Source organism: Macrotis lagotis, chromosome 7 (assembly GCF_037893015.1).
Source record: "Macrotis lagotis isolate mMagLag1 chromosome 7, bilby.v1.9.chrom.fasta, whole genome shotgun sequence".
Classification (NCBI taxonomy): domain Eukaryota; kingdom Metazoa; phylum Chordata; class Mammalia; order Peramelemorphia; family Peramelidae; genus Macrotis; species Macrotis lagotis.
In genome coordinates, this window is record NC_133664.1 from 87376952 (window position 1) to 87398647 (window position 21696).

At 32.4% G+C, this 21696-nt stretch overlaps 1 protein-coding gene across 3 annotated transcripts in view; it reads left to right on the forward strand.

Annotated features, from left to right (window-relative positions):
* The window catches only part of LMBR1 (limb development membrane protein 1), a 161135-nt gene that overhangs the window by 91674 nt on the left and 47765 nt on the right, over nt 1-21696 (forward strand). For all 3 annotated transcript variants that reach the window (XM_074193271.1, XM_074193273.1, XM_074193272.1), the window contains 4 exons: nt 7363-7489; nt 8871-8939; nt 11570-11634; nt 14092-14164. In XM_074193271.1, the coding sequence (XP_074049372.1) occupies nt 7363-7489; nt 8871-8939; nt 11570-11634; nt 14092-14164 (334 nt within the window). The remainder of the gene's footprint in view (nt 1-7362; nt 7490-8870; nt 8940-11569; nt 11635-14091; nt 14165-21696) is intronic.

Genomic DNA, 21696 nt, shown 5'->3' on the forward strand with positions numbered 1-21696 from the left:
GGAGACAGTAGAGACTGGAAGATCTGTTTTATTCTAGATGGGGACCTGTACTAGAAAGATGCTAGTAGAATTGAGAGAATGGATCAGGTATCAATGAGGTGGGCAGCTAGGTCTCATAGTTGATAAGAGTGCCAGGCCTGTAGTCAGGAAGAATCTTCCTGAGTTCAGATCTGGCTTCATTTACTAGCTGTATGACCCTGGGTAATTTATTTAACCCTGTTTGCCTCAGTTTTTCATCTGTAAAATGACTTGGAGAAGGAAATGGCAAACCACTCCAGCACCTTTGTCAAGAAAACCCCAAATAGGATCATGAAGAGTCAGAAATGACTGAAAAAACAAACAACAACAACTATAAGTGAGGTAGAAGATACAAAACTTGTAACTGGTTAGCAGTGTGAGGGGTGGGGGAAGAATCACAGATGATAACTTTAAGGTTTTAAACATAAGAGACTGATTAAATGCCACTGACTGAAGTAGTGAAGTCAGAGAGAAGCACTTGGTAGGAGGAAAGAAGTGACCTCAGTTTGTGATATGAAGAATTTCAGATGTTGGATTAAAATATTTTATATAGGCGGTTTGAGATAGAGCTAGAGACACAAATTTACTTAAGTTATATGGTTAGAGATTGTGGTGGGAGCCATAGGAATGAATGTGGTTGCCACAGGGAGTGTATAGAGAAAGGAGAGAAGAGGGCCAAGGACAGAGCCTTGAAGAACACCCATGATGCTATCATGCATTATTACACTATTGGAATTTCTGTGAAATGTTGATATAGAGAATTCCTTTGAAATTATTGTCCTTAACTAATAGACTTAAGAATGGCTGTCATTCTTTATTGTGAGCCCTCTAAATCCATTGAGTAGTTAGTAGCACTTAATGAACCTGAATTCAGAGACTGCTTATTTGCAATTCAAGGGTGCATTTCTAAGTTGTGCTTTATTTTTAAAAGTTGAAATTTAGAGATGTCTGGAAAATGATTTTTAAAAACTAGCTAGTTAATTGTCAGTGATTTAAAATGTTGAGATTGTTTTCATAATTTTGTGGACTGATTATGGAAGATATTAATGTTTTAATTTTTAAAATCTTATATTTAATTGAATATAGCACTTTTAGAGTTTGCATGAAGTATTTTATATTTATTATCTCAATGTGACCCTGGCAACAATCCTGTGAAGTATCCTTATTTCATAGATGAAGAAATTAAGTGCTAGTATTTAAGTGATTTACCCAAGTCTTAAGGTCCTAAGGCTTCAAAACCAGTTCTTTTTCCAGTTTGTCCTTTTCAACATTGGCCTCTCATGATCAGTTTTTGCCTCATTACTTCTTTGTTGAAAAATATGGTCTAGTGAATGCATATGTATATGTTTTTCTTCAAGACCTGTATTAACTGTTTTGAGATATTTTCATCTAACCAGGCCTGTATTAGTATCAGTAAAGAATGGTTATAGTAGAGATTATGGCTACCTTGGTTGGTGATGATGTCTTGCAAAGCACTGCCAGTTGACTCTTTGAAATGAGTGTAGAGTTTTTTAAGTATATGATGTTTTGGATGTAATTTTAAGTAATAATTTAGGATGTTTTGAATGATATCACATGATGATGTATAAAAACAGTACCTCTATCTTCAAATTCCACGTTGAACAAGCAAGTGTTTAATTTATTTTAACACTGGTTAATTTATTGTAAACAGTATAACAAATTTAAATTTTGAACTCTACAGCTAAAACTTTAAAAAATTATTGTTGCACCATTTAGTATCTTCTGAAATACCTAAGAAATTGCTTCCTTTTATGGCTCCTGAGCATTGCAGCAATAGCTTGGGGGTTATCACTGTTTAGTTTCTTGATGTATTTGTGCACCTTGTTCATTAGACTTTTAAAGAGTTAAAGTTTCAAATTAAATGTCAATCTGTAGAGATTCTCAAGAGACAAACATACCATCTTGAATCTTGCCTACATCCCAATATAGGCCATATTCCTAAAGTGAAATCACACATATACACAGACACACAAATAAACACACCCATTCCTATTTTAACCCTATGAAATTTACTCTTTTTTTAAGGGACACACACACACACACACACACACACACACACACACACACATATATATGTGTGTATATATATATATACACACATATATAAAGTATGTGCAAGTTTATTAGTTTTTCAGCATATACTCTAAGTATTGACTTCCCTGAGTTTATATCAAGCAGTTTTAGGAAAAGAGTAGCCTAAATTCAGATTAGTACCATATCTGGCAAATGCTTACTGAGTGTTAGTAGACTAAGTTGTAATGAAGTTTGACAGTTATTTCCATCGTAAAAAACTTCTCCTTCTTGGGTTCAGTCAGATAAAGAGGGTGAGATGAGGGCTGTAGTATGGACTATAGTGGAGTCAGAAGTTAATCAACTTCCATTGTTTTCTTCAAATTCACTTTATCAAAGAATAATATTCACTTGGATTCATTAGTTGGACAAATAGAGGTTAGAACAGTGTGATGTAGTGGACAAATGCTGAACTTGGAATCAGGAAAACCTGAATTCAAGTCCTACCTCAGATATTTGCTAATCATGTGATTGTAGGCTAGTTACTTAATCTCTCTAAGCCTCAGTTTCTCTGTCTGGAAAATGTAGAGCAAACCTTTAGTCTACCCCTTAGGCTTATTGAAGCTCAAGTAAGCTAAATAAATAAACAAACAAATAAATAAATAAATATCTATACATATTATATATGCGCACATATTTAATGTGTATATATATGAAATCTTACATGTATCTTGTTTATAATATACATATATGATGCAACATATCATATATATGTGTGTATATATATATATTTATAGTATCTTACAAGTTTTAAAGTTATGTTTATTAGATAAGCCGTGATTTAACAATTAGTGTGAAAATATTTTAGTTGAATAAAAAGCACAGAATAAGTGACTTTGAATTGAAATAACTACTAATAAAAGTTTGTCTTATTACTAACTATCCCCTATGCCTAAAAGGTCCCCCCTTCTTACCTCTGGCTCTTAACTTTCCTGGCTTCCTTCAAACTCTGAATGAAAAAATCCCATCTTCTACAAGAAGCTTTCCCCCTTTTGTCTTAATGTTAATGCCTTCCTTCTGAGATGACCTTCAGTTTACCTTGTCTAAATCTTGCATGTGCATCGTTGTTTAGATATTGTCTCTCCCTTCCCCACTATTTCCCACCATGTAAGTAGCAATTGTTTTTACTTTTCTTTGTATCTCTAGCTCTTAGCACAGAGTTTTCATATAATAAATGCTTGTTGAATTGACTTATATTTTGGTTTTATTAATGGGATAATGTTGTCCTGAATATGGAAGGTAAAGCTGCATTCTATATGGGTTATTTAAGTTATGCACAAGTTTTAGAGACAATGACCACCTTGAGTGAAAAAAAAAATAAAGCTACCAGAGGATTTTGCAACCAAAGGAAATTGAACAAATAGGTTAAAACCTATAGAAAAGAGAACTTGGCAGGACAGGCTGCCTTCAAATATTTGATTCTCTATTGTGTTGAAAATGTAGTAAATTTATTTTTAGTGGTACCAAGGGACATTGTTTAAGATTTCTTGGAGCTTTGGAGATTATTACTTGCCATTTTCATTATCAGATTGGTCTTCCTGGGACTCCATGCCAGAGGATTTATTCTAGACAATGATACGGTTTCATGGAATAAAACCAAGGAAAAGTGTAATTATTTACTAAGGATTTTTATTATATCTCAAATTATTCCTATTTCTTAATCAGAAATCTCAAATTTACTAGTCATTTAAAGAGGCATCTTTATCAATACTTCCTGAAGGTAAATTTTTTAGTATTTATTTGGAGTATTACTGGACCATTGAAAATTGTTCCAAAAATTTTAAGAAAAATTCATCTTTGAAAACTATGTCATTCTCAGCTACTGAATTTGTGTCTTATCACTATCTAGCCATCTCTCTCTCTCATTCATTTAAGCTGGGCCACAAATGTATAAAAGTAAAGGAATTTTATATTTGGGAATAGTATATTATCTAAAGATGTAATAAGATAGTAGAGGTGAAGTTCAGTATCCTTGAACAAATTCTTTAACTGTTTCCTGAATTTCAGCTTGTTCTATGTATTTTATATACATTAACATTTAGCTCTTATTTTTCCTGAGTGTATTTTATAATTTTAAGAAGCTGTCTGAATACTTATATTTATGTCTTTAGGTTAGAATATTTAATACTGTGAATAAAAATTAAGATTCTGCAGTCAAAACTTAATCTTACAAATAATAGTTCTGACTAGAATTATATTATCTATATTTGAAACATGTTAAATGTTCTTTATTATTTGTAACTCTATGGGATATCTAGGAGAACTGATGATTTAGATATCTCTTGGGAAAGAGGATGTTGTACTTTTTTTACCTAGATTGCACAACATCAGAGAAGAAATAGAATTTAATGAGGGTAGTGATAGCTTTCTGTAAAGATCAGTGTCATCTAATAAGATAGTTGGATCCTAGGTTGGAGGAAACAGTTCCTTTTTTTGTTTAGCAGAATTTCTTTATGATATGCAAAAAAGTTTATTGTATGACACTTATATAAATTACATATATGTTATTTTAGAGAATTTAATATTAGATAATGCATTTGATATTATAGAATCAGTGACTTGTGTATTTGCTTCCTATCTCATCTCTCTATTTTTGGCCTTTCTTCTGTTTAATTCATTGTTGACCTTGCTGTTAAAATAATTTATATTCCTGCTGGTGCTGCTATTTCTAGAACTTTTAAAATTGCCTTTTAAATGTTTTTTGACCCCTCCCAAAGAATTTTTATTTATTTTTTTGTTGTTTTCTGTTTGTTTTAAAGTTTTTTCTTAATTACCTACATCTAAATAGGAAGAAGAGATATTAAAAAAATAAATGGAAAATCCCAAATATACTGTATTGGTTCTTGGTTACAGTCACTCATTCTCCTCGATATGTTTTTAGTGTCACTGTTGCCAGTCTAAATGTGTAATAGCTGGAGAAAGGTCTGGTTATTCCTTTGAAGAACTCTGCAAATAGGATAAGCAACCTAAGGATAATAGTTGATTCTTTGATATGGAGCATCTAGAGGGCAATTTTTGCAAGGTACTTTATGATCCACTCTTTAGTCCCAGTCCAGAATGGACTGAGAAAGAACCCTGTATAGCTCAATGGCATTCCTGGGTAGGGAGACCCCAGATTGTATGTGTAGGGGCAAAGGAGGAAATTTAGAGGAACAGCAGCTACAGCAGTATGGCTCAGGCCGCAAGTTCTGAGCAGAGTTTCACTTCCAGCATCTGGCCTAGCCTGCATAAGAATAATCAAAACAGAAATCCCAGACCAAAGAGGAACCCACATTTCTGCCGATTGGAGTCAGAAGAACTTTCCCTCTGGCTGATTGGGATGTCTACTTTTGTTCAGCCAAACCTAGGGCAAGAACTTGTAGAGCTTGGACTGGGGAGGGTAGGAGGGAACAAAAATGAGACTCTTACTCTGGTTCAGACTATTAGGGGAATACTTAAAGCTTGCAGGTTCCCAGCCCAAAGTGCTCTTGAGAACCTGGAATAATACAAACTTAGTAAGAAGGAACTCCTAAGAAGCAATAGGTATCTATTCAGATTTTTTTCTCCAGAAGTGTTCAGGACCTGGTCCTAACATCAAGTCTCAAGTCAGGAAATAGGCTAGAAGAATGAGCAAACAAATCCACAAACAAAAAAAAACCACTGTCATGAGCTGTTAGAGTGGCAAGCACCCTCAAGACCCAAAGTCAGAATAGAGGGACTTGAAAGCATCCATAAGCAGTGCTTCAGAGAAAAATACAGCATGGAAGCAGACTCAAGAATTACTGAAGAAGATGAATCAAAAATTTAAAAATATTAAAAAAATTTATGAATGGATTGAAAGTACTTGAGGAAAAAATTGGGAAAGAAATGAGAACAATAAGAAAGAATTGGAAAGGTCATTCTAGCTTGGCACAAGAGGTACAAAACCTTGCCCAGGCAAGAAACCTCCTGAAAAATTAGAAAGGATATATATTCTAAATACTGGAAAAATGGAAAGGAATCCACTAGTTACTTCCTGAAAGAAACCCCAAAATGAAAACTCCCAGGAATATCATAGCCAAAATATAGAGCTAAAAGGTAAGTAGCCCTTGGCCAGTCATATAGCTTCAGTTTCTATATATATAAAAATTGGCATACATATTATAAGATATACTTAGCTTGCATGTTTATGGTGAGGGTCAAATGAAATCACTGTTACACACTGCAAATCTTAAAACATGTCTTGTTAGTAGTGGTTTTATTTCTGTTTTTTTATTTCCATTTTTTAGTTGCCTGGGACATAATAATAGTTCTAATTGCTTATCTTATCACTTTGTTTTCACTCCTTCAAAAACTGAAAAAGACTCTTTCATAAGCTCTGGAGTTAAAAAAAAATGTCAACTAAATATATACCTGAGTTCATTTTCAACTCAGAGTTAGTAATAAATGTTCCCTCTTTTAAAAACATATAACTTTTACATTAGTATTTATTATATAATAGAGGAAGCACTAGAGTTTAAAATGCTTATATTGGTCGGTATTCTGGTAGAATTTTTCAGGGCAAATGTAATAAAAAACAGACTTAATGTTTTATTTCTTCCTCTTTTGGTGGCTAGATTTTTGGGTCAAAATTAGTTCTATATTTAAAATAATTGTTAAAATGTAATAATAAAATGTTATAAGTGTGTATTAGTGAATGTCCTGTCCAGTGCAGAGAAGGGAATGATGTAATCCATGAGACTAATGTACCAGCAGCACAGAAATAAAGTGAGCAGTTCTTTAGCTGCACACTTGAGGGCTCTGCAGACTGTGGAGAGCCAGTTAGACCAGTTATGATGTGAACTTCTATTCTTAAGTGAAGTGGCACATGGTACCTGAATAGTGTTTAATGCTGGCTAAGTTGTTTGGCCATATGCCATAATTGTCCTTCCATTCCCTTGATTGAAATCATAGATAAAAACTTGCTAATCTCTTTTCTTAGCTGAAAGTGTTAAGAAAGTAATCCATCTTTAAAAATGACTCTGCAGAATTATATGGTATAAAGAATATTTTTATGGATTCATGAGATTAATGAGTAATGTATTTTATTTCCAGGTTTAAGGTGATAGTATTTCCCATGGGTTCAAAAGGAAAAATCAACAAGAAAATACTTAAGGGGGCAAGCTCTTCATGTTTTTCCCCCTAGAGTAAAGCAATATTTTTTTCTCTGTAATGAATTATTCTGCAATTTTGTATTATAGATATTTAGTAAATGGAGTAAGTCACTTAAAATTTTATTCTGGTTACACTTTTCAGGGAATCAGAGCACGAATTTTGGAAACAGTTGTTATGCTGATTCTTCTTGCACTGCTTATTCTTGGAATAGTGTGGGTAGCGTCTGCTCTCATTGACAATGATGCTGCCAGTATGGAATCTTTATATGGTAAGAAATTTTTTTTAACATCTTCTGACCTGGGCAGGTCAAAATTTTAGATGATTTAAAATTCTTCTAATATGTTTTAATTAGCAATGATTTCTAGCATGGCTTATGTATATGTCTATCTTCTGAGATATTTTTGGTAATTGTCTTTTTGTTTCTAAGATGCCACAAAGATTTTTCCTCTGTAAAATTTTATAAAAGTTTTCTGTTTTCTAAATCTGTTTATTCCACTATCCTGTAAAGGAGCAGTTAGTAAGAAAAAGTTTTTAATTTGGTCCATACTTTCTTTCAGCCTATGTTATGTTACTCTTCCATTCCAGCCCTGCCTTGGAACATTGGCACAAGCTCTTTAACCATTCTCTCCTTGTCCCTAATTAATGTGCTCTTCTCCTCAGATTTACATATCTGTGTGTAATCATTGAATTAGGGCTGGAAGAGACCTCAAGAAGGCCCAGCTAATCAAGTTCCCTCCTTTTACAGTTTGAGAAACGAAGATTCAGGGAGAATGCCCCTGCCAAAAAACCTACAAGTAGTTCAGTTGATAGAGTACTAGACCCAGAGTTAAGAAGCCTTAAACTCTTGATTCATTCATTCATTCATTCATTCATACATTAATTTTTACCCACCAGGTTCGTTTATTTATTTTTTTTAATTTATTTTTTCAATTACATGTACAACATTAATTTTTTGTAAGATTTTGAGTTCCACATTTTCCTCCCTGTCTCTAACATGTACATATTTCCATATTAGTCATGTTGTAAAAGAAGAATCAAACAGAAGGGAAAAAGCTGTGAGAAAGAAAAACTATACAACAAATTTTAAAAAGTGAAAATAGTATGCTTATGTTTGCCTTCAGGCTCCATAGTCCTTTCTCTAACTGTAGTTGGCATTTTCCATCATAAGTTTTTTAGAATCATGCACTGTGTTGTTGAGAAGAACTAAGTCAATAAAAGCTGATCATAGCACAATGTGGCTGTTAAAGTGTACAATTATCTCTTGGTTCAGTTGGCTTCACTCGGCATCAGTTCATGTAAGTCTTTCCTGGAAAATTTAAATCAAGCCTTAGACACTTACTGGCTGTGTGACCCTGGGCAAGATACTTAACTTCTATCTTCATTTTCTATAAAATAGGGATAATAACACTACCCCCCAGGTAATAATTACTCTCCCAGGGTGGTAGTGAGGATAAATTTTAAAAAAACTTTGTAAATCTTAAAGTGCTATATAAATGATAGTTATCAATATAGTACCTTTTATTTATAGGAGTTTAATAAATTTTATTTGAATTGAAATAGTTAAATCAGATTTAAATAAACAGATTGAATGTTCAATATCTTAACATGTACATGCCATAATTAATGCATATATTAAAATATTTTTACAGATCTCTGGGAATTCTACCTACCTTATTTATATTCCTGTATATCATTAATGGGATGTTTATTACTTCTTTGTAAGTATTCTTCTGATTAGGGGAAATCAGATTTTATTAGCAAATTCCATTAGTCTGTTATCTGAAAAATGACTATTACTAGGGATTTCTAGAAACTTGTGAATCATTTGATATCAAATTATCTTATTTTTTATGTTTTAGCTTTTTTAAAAAAATCAATTGTATTTTCTTTAAAGAATCCATTATATTGTGTTTTTTATATATCTAATAGTGTTCATTTGAAAAATGAACAACAAAAAAGAATTGTTAATATTTGGGAACCTTGATATAACTTAAGCCTTTTGCTATTTCAGTAACTAAATGCCTGTAGATAGAATACAAAATAAACTATATTCTATCCAAAATTAAAATATTTTGATTTATATACACATATATAATAAACATATATATATATATATATATCAATGTGACAATAGAAAACTTGCTATCTTATTGTATGTACACATAGTGTCAGAGTTAAAAAATATAATTTCCAGTTGCTGCTAGTTCCTCAGTATTTTGGTCTGAAATATCAGTTTGCTGCATGACATTTGCTCCCTTCTTTTTTCCTTTATTTCTGTAGAGCCTAAATTTGATGTTAGTTTTAAATTGTTTCTAAGTTGAATATCTTTGTCTTCTTTTGACCCTAAATCTATTAACTCCCAACTACTTCATTCTATCTTACTGCTTTTGCTAGCATTATTTTTATTTTTACTAAATATTTATTTTTCTTTGAAATATTTTGCAACATTGCCACCAGTTCTTTCCATTCAGGTCAGTGTAATGGGAGTAAAGATAAAACTCTTTAGTAGGAAATTTGACTGGCTACCAAATTTCTTCATATTTTATGTAGTTATCTATATAAATATATTCTTTGTATATATATATATATAATATGAAAAATGCTACTATTTGCATATTCATATATAAATTTCAGAATTTTATATGGCTTAGTCTTTATTAAAGGAATGAATAAATAAAACTTCATATTTTAAAGATATTAAATGTCTTATTGCTACTTGCCAAAGTCTGAGTACAGAAGCAAAGATTTAATATAGCATTATATAGTAATGGATTAGAAGTTATCCTTTAGATATTACATTTTATTTTATGCTTCAACTTCACATATACTTTAAAAATATTTTATTTTTTAATGAATATTTTTAAATGACCCCAAAACAAGAAAATTTTGAAATAATTTCAAAGTAGGATTAAGATTTGTCCCTCTAAACTTAGTGTTCTTAATTTTGAATATACATTCTGCATTATCGGAAGGCCACCAATAACCCAAAATATCTTTTTATTCAGAAATTATTTCTGTTTAATTTTGAATGGAATCTTACTCCAGATTTACCTTTTTTAATTTTTTAAATTAATAGCCATTAAAAATTAGATTTCATTCCCATTTCTGCAATGTGGTAAAGTAGCCTAGAGTTATGGTAGGTTCTTGCTAGTAATGTTATATTGGGATTAAAATTTGCTGTAGATTATCCATGTATGAAGTATCATGAGTAGATTCTGTGATGTTTCAGTTGCAGATGATGACTTCTTTCATATGTTAAGTAAATGCACATCTTTATACATGGAGCACCTAGGGCATAGGCACTATTCTTGACCTCCGACTAAAACATTAATTTGATATTTTTCTGTATTGTGCCATAACACATTTTTGTATTGCAGTAGTTATTATAAGTTTATGGAAGCAATGACTTAAACTCTAAAGGTGATTGCCATTTCACCAGACAGCAGGTTTATTATTTCTGTTTAGCATATCTCAGTTTTAATTATCAGACCAATTGATTCTATTACTCACAAAGCTAAACAGGTAAAAAACCCTGTGATTTAATCTTCAATTGAGAAATACATGGATTAATTTATTGGTGTTTTGGTGTCCATACATCCAGAGAATCCTTTGGGAAAATCCTTTGGGAGATTTTAGAGAATCCTTTAGGGAAAAAAACTAATAATGAAAAATGTTGAAGCCACATTTCTTTGGTTTGTTGAATCTAATGAGACCAATTTAAATTGTGTGACCATTCATTTGATTTTATTGAAGTTCATATTGATCTAGTGATTGTATCATAGAGTACCATGTAGTAGTTATTAGTCTCTTAACATGTCTTAGGATGGCATTCTAGTGCATTATTATTTTATTTAAAATGAAAATCAAAATATTAGTTACATGGATGATACTTTAGACTCCTTATCATACTTATTATTCTACTCACATTAAATTTTAATTTGTTTAAAAATCTTCAATGATGAGCCTTCTATTGAGAGTCTAAGATTATTCCATGGATATACTTCTGTGCTATAGTAAATATTTTAAACTTAGAGAAGGTTTCAAAGGGATGGGCACTATTTAGTTTAAATGAGTAGTTGGTATTCATTGATATTAAAATGGTTCCAGTTTGATAACATAGAATCTGTCATTTTGTTTTGCACCAGGCGAAAGTTAATATATCACACACAAAATATCCTGTAAGAATATTTGACACACATTAAATTAAAGTGACAATCTAAATATTCCATGAGAATGCTGAAAAAGGACCATCCTAATTTGGGTGTGTTATAGTCTGCATATATTAGGAATGTATTTATCTCAACTTTGAAATCTAAAAATCTCTTAGTAAGCAATTTATTTTCTACAGTATGCACACCAGTTGGACTTTCAAGAATGTTTACAGTCATGGGTCAGCTGTTGGTGAAACCAACAGTAAGTATTTTGCAGTCATTTTTTTCTACTAAAATAAATGTAATTGCATTTGAGAATCTTTGTATTCTATTTTAGTTTGCTATTAAGCAAACTTACAAAGTATAATAGGAATCTTTGATTGTGTGATTATAGGTCTTATTGTAAAAATTCCCTTAGTGCCTTTAAAAATCAGTTTCTTAATCCTTAAAGGCTACTTTCTTAGATGAATCATAGGAACTAAGTGTTGGAAGGAACCTTAAAAATTATGTGTCTATGCTCCTTATTTAACAGAAGAGGGAACAGAGGCCCCACAAGGTAAAATGAATTTCTTGGGGGCGGCTAGATGGAGCAGTGGATAAAGCACCAGCCCTGGAGTCAGGAGTACCTGGGTTCAAATCCAGTCTCAGGCACTTAATAATTACCTAGCTGTGTGGCCTTGGGCAAGCCACTTAACCCCATTTGCCTTGCCAAAATCTAAAAAAAAACAAAACAAAACAAACAAAAAATGAATTTCTCAATTTCTGAAGTTTTTCTCATAAACCAAAATTTTAGATTATTCCAAGATTTACCATGGAAATATGCATTTTTTTTTGCCTAGTAGTGGTATTCTTAAAATTGTATACATCATATTTATATACATTTATTATATATAATTTATCTTTTGTAAAATGAATTTTTCATTTTAACTTTATAGACTTATTATTAATCTTCATTTGATAGTGATTTTAAATGATTTCCCTGTTAATCTTTCTTTGCAGATCAGTTACTTGATAGGCTTAGATATATTAATGGAATTTGCTACTTTTCCCTATAGTAAATTTTTTTTATAAATGGAAGAATCCATTTGTAGTATGAATTAATTTTATCAAATTTATCAGTTTCATAAAATTGAATTTTCATATAGGAGCATAAACAGAAGCACAAAGTGTTATAGAAGGATGCACTCATTTTAACAATTTCAAGAAATATATTCATCAAGCCAATCTCGTTCACATAATGATATATTGTATTAGGTTTATTATTTATATAGTTAGATCTTGAGGAGTAAGGCCTTGATTATTTACAACAATGGAGGAGATGAGGGGCATAACTGTTATAAAAATCAGTAATTTTTGGCTTTATGTGTTTTGGCATTTGTATTTGATTTGAATTATATTATTTAGAAACCTATTTATTTAAAACAATTAAGCTACACAGTGAAGACTTGGTTTTAGATAAACTAAAAAATAAGCAATTTTACTCTCTTATTCTAACTGCTAAATGCTTCCATTTTGGAAATAAACAATTTGTCTCAGACTAATACAAAATACTAATCTCAAGCAATCTGTTCTCTCTCAAAACGTTCTTGGAGTGAGAGATGTAGTTAAACTTGTGGTTTTTAAAGTATTTTTCTGCTAGAACAAGAGCTGAATAATAATAATTGTTATCTGGTGACATACATATAGTTTGCAGTAGACTTCATGTACATTATTTCATTTGATCCTCATTGGGAGGTAGTTAGGGCAATGTAACTATCCTCATTTTACTGCTCAGGTTTAGGGTCGTTTAGTGATGAACTCCCAAGTCACACAGCTGGAAAGAGGTGGAGTGCTGCACTGTCCCAACCCCCGGGATTTAGCAGATGTAATGTGATGTAAATAGAGCAAGCATTTAAAGAACATACTGCTGATTTCTCACTGTCAAAAGCAGAAATCAGGTCAGGTGCCTATTCTGTGGCGGGTACTGTGCTGCCAATGGGAGGAGAGTATATATATATATATATATATATATATATATATATATATATATATATATATATAATTGAGTAGACGAGTATTATTTTCATTTAATGTAGAGGGGAATATGACACGATGGAAATGTATTAATATTAATGATATTAAATGATGTTAAAATTTAAATTCCTCCATTTCCTTAATTGACCTCATTATAAGTTGACTTTGATAAAGGACAGTTAAATTTCATTATGGTTTTAGAGGAAGAAGCAAAACATTACATACCACTGAGTTATTTTATAAGTCATTCATACCTAACTTAATGTGTTTCAATAGGTTGATATACAGAAGAATGAAAATGAACATTGAGCTAAACTTTTTAGATTCTTTTTAGTTTTAAATTATGACTTTTAGAGCATATATAAAACATACTAAATTTATGTGGATTTAGAAATTCTTACATTTTGTTAATTATGAAGAAATAGTTTTCTTTAGTTTCATGTTTTTGGCTAATAAAATAAATGTAGATTCTATGATAAAGAAACAAATTTTGACTTCTTGAGAATGCAAATCAGTTAAGTGAACATTTGGAGCAATTTTTGAATTTATTTAGTAATATATATACATATTCCTTACAGGTGTTTTAACTGAATTATTTCCTATTAACTAACATTTATAAATCATTTTCTTTTGTATATAAATTGAAACATAACTGTCATTTATTTTACATTACTTGTATCAGTGAATAGTTTATTTTTACATTTAGATTCTTGAAGACCTGGATGAACAAATTTATATTATTACACTTGAAGAAGAAGCACTTCAGAGAAGACTAAATGGTATTTAAAGTTAAATATTTAGATTAAAAGTTACCATGTAAATCAGTTGTGCGGAATATGAACAAGATAGACTGTGTCTGCTAATTTGGAATCAGAACTGGAGAGATGTATGGGCCACAGCTAAGCAGTGTAGACATGTGACTGAGGCATTAATTCTTTCCTTTCAGAGGGAGGTATTCAAATTTGTGAGAGTATCGACCATGGAGCAGATGCATCTCACTATCAAATAAGATGTTTTATTGAAAGATAAACTCTCAGTTACTTGCATTTTGAAGTTTTATGCATCTCATTGTAATTTTGTTGATAGTTTGGGTTATTCTCTTCCATTTCCTTATTTTCTTTAATCATGGATTTGGGCAAGTTACAAAACAATTTGTAATCATGATAAATATTTATATGATGTTTCTTTAAGGTTTGCAAAAAACTTCACACACATCTCATTTGACCCTTACATTTGCCATTTGATATAGATACTATAGGTAGTTTCCTCTTTTTACATTTTAAGAAACTGAGGTTTGATAGGAAACATTGTTTGATAGTGTCATAGATGTATCTCTCATGATTCTAAGGTCAAATACCCTTATCACCATCACACTGCATCCTTCAGATGCCAAAATCTTGTTTATTTATAAATTATTTCTTTAAAGTAAGTTATTTTTTGGTTTAATGGTTTAAAGATCATTTGGAGCTTAAATCTTAGAGGATTAAAAAAGTTTATTTTTTAGAGTCCCCTAATAATTTTTGTTTTTAAATTGATCTCTAGTAGAAAAAAAGGAAATTATTATAGGAGTGAAGACATAACATTTTTTATTTGTTTTTATTTTAGTGATTTTTTTGGCCTGAGCTGATTTCTCAATGTATTTTTTTTTTTTTTTTGCAAGGCAAGGGGGTTAAGTGGCTTGCCCAAGGCTACATGGCTAGGTAATCGTTAAGTGTCTGAGGTCGGATTTGAACTCAGGTACTCCTGACTCCCAAGGCCAGTGCTCTATCCACTGCGCCACCTAGCCGCCCCCACTGCGCCACCTAGCCACCCCTCAATGTATTTTTAAAAATAAGTATTTTTTTTCAAAATTAAAATAACTAGCAATAAATTATATTTCTATTTTAATTCAAGATCAAATACCATATTATAGGGAATTATTGTTTTCAATAAAGTATATAATTTTGAAGTAAATAAATCTACACAAAAAATGTAGATAAAAAAATTAAATCTATTTTGAAAGGTATTTTTTTTGTGAAGGATAGAGTTGGAATTATTGTTCAGAAGTTAAAATAAACACCACATACTGCAGTGTAAACTCTTAGATCTTTGATCCCTTAGCTTCATTAAACTAGTAACACCACTTTTATGTACCACTGTATTTAGTAAGTAGTAACTGAAAATAAATGAATTTGGCAATTTTATTGGGACAGCTAGGTGGCACAGTGGATAGAGCACTGCCCTGGAGTCAGGAGGACCTGAGTTCAAATGTGGCCTCAGACACTTAATAATTACCTAGCTGTGTGACCTTAGGCAAGTCATTTAACCCTATACTGCCTTGCAAAAAACAAAAACAGTGTTAACAGCTTTATACTGTTACACTAAATTTATAAATATTTGTAGAATTTACTTGGTGTAGATAGTCATGGTGATATGTGGTAAATATAAACAAGCTGCCAAGATTTAAGATGAATATACTTTCAGCAGTGTAGGAAGTATTTAATCCTATCACATAGGATTTAATTTCCTTCCTCTCCTCTCCCACTAGTAGTCTTGGGAGGTTATTTATTTCTATTTTACAAATCAGTACTGAAATTTAAAGAGCTTGGACATGTGGTATCATGGATGGTAGAGGTACTAGGAATAGTAATTGAAATGAGTCCTTCTTTTATTAACCTTATTCCTCTGCCTCTCATCTTTTCTGGAATGCCTTCCCCCCTCCCCCAATACCCTCCTAATTACTTTAAAATTTAAGTCTTAAGCAAACTTCAAAGTTTCAAAGTGTCACTTGGTAGTAAGGAAAAACAAATATTGATTAGAAGGCCAAATGCATCTATAAATGAAGTGGAGCAAGGAAATTAATAGATTTTACATTTTTAAGTCATTAAAATGGATTTGACAGCACATTTTTGTTTTGTATCATTTTGGTAGGCTTTGGTAGTCTTCTTGTGACTCCATTATTAATATAAATTGTCTCTTTATAATATACACCCACAAAAATCTCTTCAGTGAGGCTCTTTGAAGACATCATAGAGTGATTAATATGGCTACTGTTTGCTATCAGTTATCTACTGTAAAATAATTAAAGTGGAAAATATAGACCTGTTATTAGCGGCATTAATGCTTCTGTGATAGAAAAGTCAGGTAAATAATTTGTGTTTGAGTCGAATGTTTTCATTAGTCCATCCCAAAAGTTAAACAACACTAAAATTCATAAAAATCTGTTACTGTTAATCTAGGGCAGTATAGAGAATAGAATTCTAGTTTTATGAATTAATTTTATTTTGGTTATTCGTGTGTTCTTATTATGTGATTGAGCAGTCATTTCTTTGGTTACATTTTGGAGGATTACTGGAAGACTGTGAATTTTTATTTAATGAAGATTCATTCCCAAATATACAACAATACCAAGTTATTCTTGTATTTTTTTTGTTTTAATAATATTTTTATTTTTTCCCAATTACATGTAACCTTCATTTAAAAAAAATTTTGAGTTTTTGAGTTTCAAATTCTCTCTCCTTCCCCACTTCCTTCTCTGAAACGGTAAGCAGTTTGATATAGGTTATACATATGGAGTCATGCAAAAACTTTTCTATATTAATCTTATTGTGAAAGAAGACATATACCAAAAAAATGAGAAAAATAAAGATTTTATGCTTTGATCTGCCTTCACTTCATCAGTTTTTTCTCTGTATGCATTTGAAAGTTTTCATTGTGAGTCCTTTCTATCATTATATTGCTGAGAATAGTTAAGTCATTCATAGCTGATCATCATACAGTGTTATTGTTAGCTGTATACCATGCTCTTTTGGTTCTGCTCTCTTCACTTTGCATCAGTTTGTATAAGTTTTTGCAGGTTTTCCTGAAATCATCCTGCTTGTCATTTCTTATAGCACAGAAATATTCCATTGCAATCATATAACACAACTTGTTTAGCCATTCCCCAGTTGATGGATAGTCCCTCAATTTTCCTGTGGCATCTCCACAAGAACTGCTATAAATATTTTTGGACATATAGGTCCTTTTTATTCTTTTTTTAGGTTTTTGCAAGGCAATGGGGTTAAGTGGCTTGCCCAAGGCTATACAGCTAGGTAATTATTAAGTGTCTGAGACCGGATTTGAACTCAGGTACTCCTGACTCCAGGGGTCGTTGCTTCCCCTGCGCCACCTAGCTAGCTGCTCCCAATCCTTTTTATTCTTAAAAATTGTTAAAGTAGCAGGGAATCAGTTACAAAAATGTGAGATTTTATGTAGGAAAATGTTAAAAATTAAGTAATGGAGAGAAAAGATTCATTTTGTATATTTTGAAGCAACCTTTTCATGAAAATTAGTGGAAATATCAGTAAAAAAAATACACAATCACAAAATTTGAGAAATGAAGAACTCAGTGACTGTTTGGTTCAACCTGTACCTAAAAGGAACCCCCACAATAAAGCACTCACCAAGTGACCATCCAGACCAGGAAGAGAAACTGCCCCTCCCCCAACCCCCTTAACACTACCTGTTCACTTTGAGTCATTTTTAATTGTTAGGGCATTTTGTCTGAAATCAAGCCTAAATTTGCCCTGTGGGCAAGGGAACAATTCAAATCCCTCCTCAATATGACAGCCTTTTAAGTCCTTGAAGATGGATATCAGTGGCCCCAGAGTCTTCTCTTCTCCAGAATAAACATGCTCACTTTCTTCAACTAGTCCTAAAATGACCTTGTCACAGGGCCTTTCAATAAGCTGATTGCTTTCTCTGGACATTCTCCAGCTCATTTATTTTCTTTTAAACCTGTGACACCTAGAATTGAACTCCAGGTGAAGTCTGTAACAAGGAGGGCAGAGTACATTGGGACAATTACCTCCCCATTCCTGGAAATTATTCCTCTCTTAATGTATCTCAAGATCGCATTAGTTTGGGGAATTTTTTAGTTACCATATCATATTATTGATTCATATTGTACTTGCCATCCAGTCAAATCCTAAAATCTTTTTTTTTTTCCAGAACGAGCTATTCTACTATGCTTTCTATCTTGTGGGGTTTTTGTTGTTATTCTTACACCAAAATATGATATGTTTCTTTTGAATTCCAGTTTACTGTATTCATTTCAATGCTCTATACTGTCAAGGTCCTTTTAGATCTTGAATTTGTCATCCTATGTGTTAGCTCTGCCCCTAGACTGGTGGTTTGTCTGAAAATTTGATGAGCATGCCATCTATACTTTTATATATTATTCATAAACATATAATGTTAAATGACTTAGGGCCAGGCACTGATTCTTCTTACTGTGCTATAAGAAATGACAAGCAGGATGATTTCAGAAAAACCTGCAAAAACTTATTCAAACTGATGCAAAGTGAAGAGAGGAGAACCAAAAGAGCATTGTACAAAGCTAACAACAATTTGTGTGATGATCAACTATGAATGACTTAACTATTCTCAGAAATATAATGATAAAAAGGACTCATAATGAAAACTTTCATATTCCATTTACAATGGAAATTTCTTTCTACCTTGACATCTGAGCCATAAACAAGTCCTCTTTGAGTCTAGATGTTCAATCAAACAGGTAGAATAAGTTCTGAATCCATTTTTTTTTTTGCAAGGCAATGGGGTTAAGTCACTTGCCAAGGCCACACAGCTAGGTAATTATTAAGTGTCTGAGACCGGATTTGAACCCAAGTACTCCTGACTCCAGGGCTGGTGCTTTATCCACTGTACCACCTAGCCGCCCCCTATGTTGGCTTTTTAAAATCACTTTTTAAAAATTTGTCTAGATATTTGTCAACTATCTTCTTCATTAATCTGTCTAAAATTGACCCTGCAATCAAAGGCAATCTCACCGGATTGTTTACAGTCTTTTCCTTATTTTTGAAAAGGGGCAACATGTACCCCTTTTTTTAGTCTTGTGTTATTTTCTATGGTCTTCTAGATGTCTTTGAGTGATTTAGCAATCAGCTCTTTCAAGACTGGAGATGCATCTGGTTAATCCTAGCTCAGTGACTTGAGTTCTTCAAGGGCATGTAAGTGCTCTCCCTGTTTCCTTATTTTAGACATCAATTCCCTGTTAAGCTATTTTTATTCGGAATTTCTGCTGCAGTGGTCATTCTCCTTGTCAGAAAAGACAGAAGCAAAATAAGAATGGAGGGAGCCTCAAATATGATCTCATTTCCTGCAAAAGTCCTCTTCCTTCATTGAGCCTCCTTTTCTCCCATTATTACTTTAGCTTTCTTACTCATAACAGTATTCTTTCAGGACTGTGCCACATATGTCCATCCTCTTTTACCCAGCCTTGCTTCCATCTTCTGGACATTTATTCTTTTTTTAATTTTTTTTAAATTTATTTTTATTAAAGATATTATTTGAGTTTTACAATTTTCCCCCAATCTTGCTTCCCTCCTCCCCACCCCCACCCCACAGATAACACTCTGTCAGTCTTTACTTTGTTTCCATGTTGTACCTTGATCCAAATTGGGTGTGATGAGAGAGAAATCATATCCTTAAAGAGAACAGAATTCTCAGAGGTAACAAGATCAGACAATAAGATATGTTTTTTTTCTAAATTAAAGGGAATAGTCCTTGTACTTTGTTCAAACTCCACAGCTCCTTATCTGGATACAGATGGCACTCTCCTCTGCAGACAGCCCAAAATTGTTCCTGATTGTTGCACTGATGGAATGAGCAAGTCCTTCAAGGTTGAACATCACTCCCATGTTGCTGTTAGGGTGTACAATGTTTTTCTGGTTCTGCTCATCTCACTCAGCATCAGTTCATGCAAATCCCTCCAGGTTTCCCTGAAATCCCGTCCCTCCTGGTTTCTAATAGAACAATAGTGTTCCATGACATGCATATTACCACAGTTTGCTAAGCCATTCCCCAATTGAAGGACATTTACTGGATTTCCAATTCTTTGCTGCCACAAACAGGGCTGCTATAAATATTTTTGTACAAGTAATGTTTTTACCCTTTTTTCCTCATCTCTTCAGGGTATAGACCCAGTAGTGGTATTGCTGGGTCAAAGGGTATGCACATTTTTGTTGCCCTTTGGGCCTAGTTCCAAATAGCTCTCCAGAAGGGTTGGATGAGTTCACAGCTCCACCAACAGTGTAATAGTGTCCCAGATTTCCCACATCCCTTCCAACAATGATCATTATCCTTCCTGGTCATACTGGCCAATCTGAGAGGTGTGAGGTGGTACCTCAGAGAAGCTTTAATTTGCATTTCTCTAATAATTAATGATTTAGAGCATTTTTTCATATGGCTATGGATTGCTTTGATCTCCTCATCTGTAAATTGCCTTTGCATATCCTTTGAACATTTGCCAATTGGGGAATGACTTTTTGTTTTAAAAATATGACTCAGTTCTCTGTATATTTTAGAAATGAGTCCTTTGTCAGAATCATTGTAAAGATTGTTTCCCAATTTACTACATTTCTTTTGATCTTGATTACATTGGTTTTATCTGTGCAAAAGCTTTTTTTTATTTTAATGTAATCGAAATCATCTAATTGGTTTTTGGTGATGTTCTCCAACTCTTCCTTAGTCATAAACTGTTCCCTTTTCCATAGATCTGACAGGTAGACTAGTCCTTGATCTTCTAATTTGCTTATAGTATTGTGTTTTATGTTTATTGGACATCTATTCTTAAAATTTAAGTTGGTTTGTAATATTTCTATGCAACCACATCAGTATCTTCATAAAAATCTCATTTTCCTTCTTTTTTGGAATTTTTTCCCTTTTTTCTTCAGAATTTCATTCTTGAGCATCTACCTGGGCCATCTTCCCTAATGATGTTTTAGTCAATGTCTTTCCTATGAGTCTTTTGAAATCTATTTTCCCAAAATCTAGGATGCCTGACAGGCTCCCTAAATTTCTTCATCTTTCCCACAAGTTCAGAAGGGAGTAACCTAGGCATGGGTTTCATCCTATCAAGTTTCTATGATAACTATGAGGTCACTTTGACTCTTTGTGTTTGTATCTGTTATTTCTCCTGAGGTTTATGAAATGCTTAAGGGACAAAATTTCTTAATCTGTTTTGGGATTTTAGTTGCAAAAAGTAATAACCTATAAGGATTTATAGTTTTAATTTATCATTATTTTTTAAAAAACTGATGACCAATAAGGTAGCATATTATCGACACTTATTAAAACACCGTATTTGCTAGATGTTGATGTGATAATGCCTATTTGACTGCTGCAGGTGGTGTTCGCGTGCCTGACAATATAGGTGAGATTTTACCATTTTGTCTGGCACTTTTTAAATATGATGTTCAAGATTGAAAACCATAAGGAAATCTTTTCGCTATTATTAATTTATTAGTGTATGAACTATAACAAATCTATTTTT